Here is a 9,573-nt window from a genome sequence, read left to right on the forward strand (position 1 = left end):
GCTGCCTGTTATCTTCCTATAAAGGTAATCAGTGTAGTATTGGTGATACATTTTATTTCATGTGACACTGCATGTTGCATGGCATGTGACGTATTTGAGGGATGTGACGTAATCGCAAGACATGTGCTTCTGCTGCTTCACTTCGGAATTCGACCGCCATTGCGTGAGTTGAGATTGGAGAAGACAACTTTTTTTCTTGAACACAACATGCCAGTAGCTTCATTAAGATCGAACCAAGGTGCAAACGATAATATGGATAGTGTTAAAGCCTTGACCGGGATGATCGACAAGAAAGTACGGAATCTTGAGAAGAGAAAGGTGTGTATATTTTTTATTCAAACCAACACCCTGACATAATTTCAGGTTATTGTGTAATGCGTGCTCATTGTAGACTTCATCTTTCGCCGTGTTTGACTTGGTAAATGTTTAATAAATTATTTTATTCCCACTTGGTAGCTTTAACTCATCCATTGAACTAACTGAAGACCGTTTACTAGTTGTAAACTGTTGTGACTTCACTTCTGCTAATCAAACAGTCGAGCCAACCATAGTTTGTAGAAGAAGCATTGAATATATTGGATTGAATTGTAGTTTATGTTGAACTGATTTGGTTTTGTAAATCATATTTAAACGTGTTGTAACCGATGATAAACAGTGATGCAGTTTCCTAAGGGGAGAGAGATAAAATATTATGGCCCTCTAGACCAGTGTATATAAAGAAATTTGCATGCTTAGTTTTACGGGAGATCTACATACAGTAAATTAGACGTTTTATTGCCTTTAAACTGTAAACCCGTATTATTAACGAATGAAAACTTTCATTTACTGCCTTGCCTTCCTTCGACAGAAGCGGGGAGAGGACCTTTTATATCATTCTAAACCAGAAAGCAGGCTGTCAGGAAATTAACCTCACGTGGCCAAAGAATGCAATTTCCACCATTTATTACTTCCTCGTGAGAGACCAAACCTAACCTTTAATATCTGTTCTTGTTTAGGGCAAATTGGACTCGTACAAACAACTTGCATCAGATGGGAAGGAATTAAACGATGATCAGCAGGTATAAGCATCTATATTTTTTTCGTTTCATCAAAATTTAGGCATACCTGTTTGTAAGATTTCTGCCTAAAGGAGCATAATTCAGTTCTAAATTTTTATTATTTAATGTATTTTTATTACATTTCAATATACAAAATAGATCTGTACTAGACTAAAATGTTGAATAACCTTTTACATGATGCAACACTTTCTGTGTGTCAGGCCATGCTTTACATTGTACTGGATTACTATTGAAGTCTGTAAAATGTGAACATATTTAAGAGTGTAAAGAGACAGGAATAAATGTACCACACCTGTCGAACTAATGACCATTCCTCAACACCAAACCAAATTGTTGAATGTCTACAAGTGATGCCCTGTTTGGTGAACATGCTGCTAGGTGGTAGATCCAGGGGGGTGCAGCTGCCAGCTATGGCTTACGTTAGGGATCATCAATTGGAGGATATCATTGTTTAGAAAAAATGATAAAAATAAGATGATGAGATGCTAGATGATGAGATGAAAATAAGATGATGTCGCTGATCAGGCTTTCCCCATTGTGGACTATTCTTAGCCCACATTCAGGCATCGCTTTGGCAGCGTAATGTGTTCCAATTTGTTTTGATTTCTTGTTTTCTATAGGCCAATTTTTATCATGTGTTTTGCCCCAAACAAAACATGTATTCTCCCCTATTTATTTTCACACTAACTATCCTGACAAAGGTCCTCAGGTTGAAATGTTGAGAAGTGTTTTGTCTATTTTAGGCAGTTGTATATGTTATTACTAGTTATATTATTATTTTATATACTCCATTTTTAATTTCTTTTTACTGAACAGCAGAGGTAAAAATATCTTTCGAATGACCTATAGATATTCTCTTCTTTAGGCAGCTATTCAAAATCTAACGTCTGTTGAGTTGAATTTGGAGTTTGCTAAAGATTTGCAAAAGCAGTTCAATCAGTTTGCCCTTGAGGTATAATTACTTTCTCATTCTTAAAGTGTATATACATTAATAAACTTTGATGAAACTGCCTAGCAACTATCATACCTAATCCAAATATTTACCTGCATTGAGTGAAGTGCCAAAAATTATACTTAATTCAGCCTCACCTATTCCCGTGGCATTACCATCATATACACATTAACCACACTTGCTTTTTGTCAGCTATCAACTGTTCCTGGCTTGAATTTGAAGTGTGTTAAATTCTACTTGATTTTAAGACCCTTTGAAACTCTAATCCTTATATGAGTTATACTAAAGTATTTTTATTAATCAAGCGACTAATCATGTTTATTTTTATAAAAATACATGCATGCAGCAACCTAAGAATATTTGAACCAAGGGTGTTAATTCATGACTTAGCCATTAGCCATACCTAAGTTTATATTATGAAATGACTCAGGGAAGTCAATATCTTAGATATTAAAACAAATCTAATAAAAAAAAGTAGAGTAACAATTGCCTGGCTGTTTTTTCTGCATTAGACAGTACAGTGTCTGATTGTACATTTCACACAGTTGGACATGAGGTTGCAGTATCTGGATAAACGTTTCTCATTGGTAAACCTTCATTATTAGTTTGTGGTTTAAAATTATTTAGCATGCAAAACTCCAGAAGAAGCAAGCAAAGAGAGAAGAAGCCTTAAGACAAGCAAGTCGTCGCGATGCAGACTTGGCTATGATAAAAAATGTGCTTGAGTTGCAGAATTTGTTAAACCAGTTGTCTGATGAGGCCAGAGAAGACTTCATTAAAGGCAGTGGTGGAGCTGTGGTAGGTTTGTCTCCCTGTCTTTGTGTTTTGGCAGTAGCTGTATATGTATGCCGCAAGTGTATATTACATAACCCAATAACCAGAACTGGACGAAGGCAATCCTGATGTAGAAATGTTTTTGTCCTAATGCCAGTTAGTGATATGTCTTATTATATATACAGGATAAGCAATTTGATTTAAAAGGTCAGAGTATATTTTACTTTGCTGTTCAATATAATATTCCATATATAGCACTCCAGTGTGTAACTTGTGCTGTTTATATAATCAGTACTGATACTGGCAGCTGTTAGCCATCTTAAAGTTCTGATAGGCTAATAGGCAAAATGCGAATAAAAATCTACAAAAATTTCTTACTAGAGTGGGCCTACTGTTCGCTATATTGTTGCCTTGTCTGTGTATTTCCAACATCTGTGCCAGCCTGTGATTACAAACATTCCTAATCCTGAGTTAAAACAATGCTGATATCAGGACGGTATATGAGGCTTTGGCAATCATCTTTTCTAATTCATTATACTGTATGATACAGTAAACCAAACTTTCTGCTTGTTGTGCGGTTTTTCACACACAATTCTTCAATCACTAACAACTGCAAACATATTTACTTGTGATTTACAGTCAATATTAAACAAGCACAGTTGTATGATAATTGCAATATTCTCTTCATAAGGCTTTAGGTGAGAATGTTTTAAAGCAGATTGATGAGCTTTATAAAGTGATCACACCTGATGATGAATCTGATGTTCCTATTGATGAACAAATTGTTGCAGCAAGTAATCATCTTTCGGAATTCTTCTTGGCTTCTTCCAAAGAATTTCAGGACACGACATGTATCCTTTCATAAAGAAAGAACTGAACATGTTTACCAAACACCTACTGTGGTTTGAATGCTGCAATCACTTAGATACGCTGTTGCAAATTTTTAACTCCGTGGATGCATCTATGAAAAGTAATTTAGTTATTATTGGATATAATATCCACACAATACTCTATGTAACTTCAAACCTGCCCAGTCCAGGTTATTTCACATCTTCGTGATTTTTGAGTCTCAGGATTGGTGTGGAATTTCCTTAAAAAAAACTTCAGACAAAAATCTCTCAGAGGCCATTTCCAGCATCCGAGAATCTGGTTATTTTGAAGTGAAAGAAGATGAAGAAGAGTCTGATGAACCTGCTGAAGACGAGGAGCAAGAAGCAGCTGAGGAGGATATCAAGGATGATGAGGGTCCTGAGGAGACGCCTGTGGATGCTATTAGGGAAGAAGTACCTCAGCCAGCTGCTGTGGAAGATGTTCAAGAATCACAGGTAAGTCCTGATGTTATTCTACCATATTAAAACAATCAGAACTGAACATTTGGCATGAATATATGATTCTTTCGTGTTTAATATCATATGTTCTCATAATCAGCCTGATGTTGAAAACGGTAATGAAGCAACGCCTGTTGAAACTCCGCCTTCGGACACACAAGATGATTTAACCGCAAATGAACATGGCTTGAATTTCTTGGGCGAATCAGAAGTTAGTTCAAAGTCTCGTATACACGCTGATGCTCCACCATTTTATCCATCATCGGCGTCTCATGTCCCCCAACAACCACAAGCAACAACGTTTGATTCTGATTTTGCTCCAACAGAAACTGGGGCAGGATGGGATGAACCTAGTGAGTATTGTCATTTCAGTGTGGTAATGTAATATTATGGTATACCAACATAATATCTACGATAATCCTGCATGTAGTATTACTAAATACTCAACAATATATCTATGATAATCCTACAAGTAATATTACTAAATACTCAACAATATCTACGATAATCCTGCATGTAGTATTACTAAATACTCAACAATATATCTATGATAATCCTGCATGTAGTATTACAAAACACTCAACAATATATCTATGATAATCCTGCAATCAGTATTACTAAATACTCAACAATATATTTATGATAATCATGTATGTAGTATTATTAAATACTCAACAATATATCTATGATAATCCTGCATGTAGTATTACTAAATACTCAACAATATATCTATGATAATCATGTATGTAGTATGTATTACTGTGAACAGCCAATGATTACATCTTACTGTGTTATCAACCTGAATTAAAATGTTGATATCAGGACGGTATATGAGGCTGTAAAATAAAAAAAATGGTCGAAAATAACAATTGTTGATAAGACACCGTCATTCTGCATCAGGTGAACATTCTCAGTTAAAATTAGCTCCCGGGTGCCATGATTCCCTAGCTAAGGAGAGACGCTAGTTTTTCCGTGACAAAAATTACACCTGGGAAACATGTTTCTGTATTTGAAAGGAGACACTATTGGCTGCAATCCCTATAGTACAATATTTCAACAGCTAAACAAACATGGAAAATTATATGAGAAAACATCTGAATCATAATCCCAGAGTTTACAGTATCAACAGTGTTGATTGTTCATATTTTTCAGCTTACGAAGTTTCAGAACAATTCCGTGTTTCCGAGGAAAGCAACCCAAGGGATGATCGTGATGGTTTCCGGGGGGGTAGAGGCCGAGGTGGATTCCGGGGAAGAGGGGGTCGTGGTGGTAATCGTGGTAATTACAGTGGTGGTAATTATGGTAGCGGTACCTTCTCTCGCGGTGGACAAAATCAAGTGAGATTGCATAATACTATTATTTGTTATATAATATGCAGTATTTTATCAACACTCATTCGCTGTGCTCACTCGTTCGATATCATTCTCAGCACTCGAAATAAATTCCATACTTCCGTGCATCCATGTATTTATTTTTCTGTATTTAATACATATTGACCGACACCGAGGAAAACCGTATATTTTGTTTACCCGAAACCTAGGAAGACACTCCCACTAGGTATAAATGATGCTTTAATAGCGCATAATTTGCACAGGATTTACTTGATTATCGCAGCATGACTTTTTAATACCTTTTACACGCCGTGTAATTGATGTTCAACTTTGTATTATTTAGCGTGGTGGGGGGTTCCGTGGTGGTAATAGAGGTGGTCGTGGTAATTTCCGTGGTAACAGAGGACAGCGTGGTGGCCGTGGTGGATATCAACGGGATTAGGTAATATTGATGTGTGGTGGACTATACATAGTTTAATTCCTTAGCAAGATTTTAATGAAGCTACTGACATTGTGTATCAAGACCTTTGAGCAGCTATGCTCTGATGAATGACTCCCGTTCTTCATCGTGATTGGCCAAGTTTTGTTGTGCTTTGGCCCTATTGGTTGTTTTGTCTCAGGGAAAGTTTTGGTTGACCATTACCATTGCTAACCTGATTAGTTATTATTGTCCTGGTCGCAAGACTTAATGTGACTTATATTGATCGAGATAACTTTGTGTATAATAGTGTGTTCGTTTTTTTGTTAAATTTTTTATCTTTCGTTTGGATTTTGAGGTATATTTTGCCTAGTAAGTATATGGTGTTACCTTCGTGATTAGGAAACACACCTTGTTCCATGTTATTCTTCTCAATAAATAAGTTGTATCGTGAATATTCCGCGGTAAGATCGCATTTCCCATTTGCCCGGGTATCGCATTAGTCGTTCCTGAACTTTATTCTGGTTGGATTATCATTCACATATCTGTCAATAACAACAGAAATTCGAACATGCATAGAGTAAAAAGACTAGTAACAGGATTTGCCAAGAAAAGCCGAATTTTATTGCTGCATTTTTTATGGTGGAACATGCCAAAATTTGATTATATCTGTTGTTCCCTGGTTGTTGGTAGATACATCATGCATGCATGGTTGCCCTGAATACACACTGTGTAATTATAAACAGAAACATAAGACGGACTACAAGACGACGGAGAGAAACCTTATGAATGTGATGTGATGTGATGTTTGTAACAAAAATTGTAGAAAAACTAAAAGAAAAGACAACATGTACTTCGACGAACGGACTTACACAACTGACTGTCCATTATCACCCAACGAAGCGAAAGAACACATACTGGAGACTAAAGCCTCATGAATGTAACGTATTTAATATTTTCAAATTAAATCTTGCACAAGAACAGACGACGAAAATAACTTTACGATCTTCATAACGATTACACGTGATTTGATTATTCACCAAAAGCAAAGAACACACACTGGAGAGAAAACCTTACGGAATGCAAACGTAAAAAACTGCATGAAACAAAGACAAACTATAAACAAACGAGAACAAATAAAACGTACAATATTGCGCGACGTGGGTGATGATAAAACCTTACAAATACCTGAATTCGTGTGGAGAAAATTCTCACTGAAACAGTTTAAGACCTCAACTGTTAACAGGGTCAATAAAACAATAACGTTTTTACTAAACGAACACTGACGCATGACGAAACCTTTTGAATGTAATGTTTGTAAGAAGAGATATTTTCACATTTTAGCAATGCAGTGGAACGCATTACTTAGTACAAGGAACCTGCAAAGACGAACTTCACAGAATATGTTTATAGTAAGACACAGAATATGTTGATATTTACATAACTTTTGTCAACTATACCGAGTTTTATCCGACGCTACTACACATGGCAGTAATGCTGCAAAAATTATATGTGCATGTTTAACACGTGACCAGGGGCAGAGATATTTCATCAACTAAATTAGACTAATCTTGTGGAAAAAAGGCGAGATTGCATTTGTTTAAATCACATGCAATTGCAAGTCTATCGCATCACACGATTTTTAATTTACTTTGGAACTTGGTGTGTTTTCTATTTTTTCACTAGCATCTTTTTCTTTTAACTTTTTGGTCACCATATCGTTAATTCCGACCTATAAGTATCGTGTAGCTAATGAGTAATGTAGTTGTATTTCATTTTGTGAACGCTTTCTTATGTTATGATTGTACTTAATTAATTCACTTTCTGTTCTGATTTAGTTAAATCTTTGTTGAATATTGTGGAAATGTTTTAACTTCTGGTGTTTTTTTCTACTATTTTTGCAACCCAGCTCGCGTTAAGTAAACCAGGCAACATTGTTTCCAGGAACATAAACCAGGAAACATTTCTTGTTCGCGATGTTTTTTTGTATGCATTCTGTTTCCCCAACCATGGAAACGTTATACAGAAGAACGAATTTTCTTCCAGGGAGGAAAAGTGTTCTTTATGAAAGTTTCCATGATTATACCTGTTTAATTTTATTTTTGCTCCAGGACTTGTGAAACACTAAAAAAGCAAAATGGAAACGAAGTCTGGTTCTTGCTTTTTATCAGATCCAAAAGCAGCCAATCAGCGCGCGCCTTTTATATCATAGAAGCAAATTAAAGCTGGCATCGTGTATTACTGAGTGTTGGGATCATGCAAGTCAAAAATAAACCATATAACTGCGGCTAATTTTGTACAGGCAGCTTCGCCAGCCTTTGCACGGATTTTGCTGTTAATAAGTCATCATAAATTGCACCGGGGTAATCGGAATAATGTAAACTATGTGTAAACACTGGGGCCAATACAGAGGCTTGTACACATTTATTCATTTACAGATTTAATATCGCGTATCAAGAATTTCTTTCGCTACAAGGCAATGGAAAGTTTTTACAAAGAAGGTCTCATCGATCGTATCAATTTTGAAGATGAGAACAAGGCAAAACTCAAGGAATAACAATGGTCGGACGTGGATAAATGCATGACGTTAATTATGTATGCAATTGTTACAATTAAATCTGCAAATGTTCAAGAGACTCTGTTCCAAGTTTATTTTCCTGAAGCGTCTCTTCGACTGTCTGCCATTTGATAAGCCCGCACAAAATAGAATGCTCCTTTGTGGTAACAATTTGTTTAGGCGCAACGTTGAAGTCGAGCTTGTAGAGGCAGTACATGCAATCAACACGCACGATTCCTCCATCTTTGAACTTGCCAAATGCTATCATTCCATATCTCGCCGAGGAATCACTGGAACTATTATACTTGAATTCGACGACTTTATAAGCCCACTCCTCTGTCCACTCAATTCCATCCATTTTCTTTCTCATAGCTGCGTCAATCCCTTCATAGGCGTCTTGCATGTGATTAAGGAAGTTGGGCAAGTCACTTAACGCTACTCCCCTGGCCTCCATTACCTATAAACATTCCGAATATTATATCTGTTCGGTCAGCTTAAATCAAACTATAATCTAAAACAGTTCGGCAATGCGTCGTTTTTCTTTCGGATATGATTAGGTGATTTTGCTATATACGTTATACGTCCATTAATAGATTTCTTTTCATTAAAGTTGACACAAGGACGCCGGAAAGATGTTGTTGTTGAAACCTGTTTTTCAACGACAGTTTGGAGCGCATGTTGTAAAATGCGGACAGGACGAATAAGTTATGACATTTTCCTCCGTAGTAAACATTAAGACAAATGCAGAGGTTTTTCAGTAACGGAAAATTACAGCTTTTAAGGAATTATTACCTCGCATCCTTCATGCCATTTGTCGAATAATTCTCCTTCAATCTTGCGCTGAACTTGGGTTGCATCGTGTCGGGAAACTTTAACAGAGTATAAGCCGTCTTTCACCTTCGCAAGCGCTCGGTTTTCAGTGCCGTCATTGTCCGTCTTGCCCGAATCAACTTGTTTGTCCACCGAGATTTCCTGCATCTGGAATCAAACAAAACCAATATTACAGTATCACAAGGGAGAGAGATTACCTAAATATTGTCTTGGCGTGTTCGGCAAATAAACTTCCTGCATGCTTGCCTTGTACTTGCAGATAATAATAAACGGCATTATCTCTTTAAAATTCTTTCTCAGTTCACCGTTTTGATGATTTTGAAG

At 36.5% G+C, this 9,573-nt stretch overlaps 1 protein-coding gene across 1 annotated transcript; it reads left to right on the top strand.

Moving 5' to 3' along the window:
- Nucleotides 1-127: 127 nt before the first annotated feature.
- Nucleotides 128-7,734, top strand: LOC114533762 (caprin-1-like). The gene is made up of 9 exons (XM_028555354.1): nucleotides 128-318; nucleotides 996-1,058; nucleotides 1,924-2,010; nucleotides 2,638-2,808; nucleotides 3,476-3,635; nucleotides 3,892-4,109; nucleotides 4,213-4,465; nucleotides 5,265-5,449; nucleotides 5,787-7,734. Exons 1-9 carry the CDS (start codon nucleotides 208-210, stop codon nucleotides 5,883-5,885), a joined length of 1,347 nt encoding a protein of 448 aa, XP_028411155.1. The 5' UTR covers nucleotides 128-207; the 3' UTR covers nucleotides 5,886-7,734.
- Nucleotides 7,735-9,573: the final 1,839 nt, after the last annotated feature.

This window comes from Dendronephthya gigantea, unplaced genomic scaffold (assembly GCF_004324835.1).
Source record: "Dendronephthya gigantea isolate DGI-Jeju-01 unplaced genomic scaffold, DenGig_1.0 000094F, whole genome shotgun sequence".
NCBI lineage: Eukaryota > Metazoa > Cnidaria > Anthozoa > Malacalcyonacea > Nephtheidae > Dendronephthya > Dendronephthya gigantea.

Coding starts and splice junctions, on each gene's coding strand:
- LOC114533762 (XM_028555354.1), top strand. CDS start 208: ATGCCAGTAGCTTCATTAAGATCGAACCAAGGTGCAAACGATAATATG. Junction 1,059..1,923: donor AATTAAACGATGATCAGCAG/GTATAAGCATCT, acceptor TCTCTTCTTTAG/GCAGCTATTCAAAATCTAAC. Junction 4,110..4,212: donor AAGATGTTCAAGAATCACAG/GTAAGTCCTGAT, acceptor TCTCATAATCAG/CCTGATGTTGAAAACGGTAA.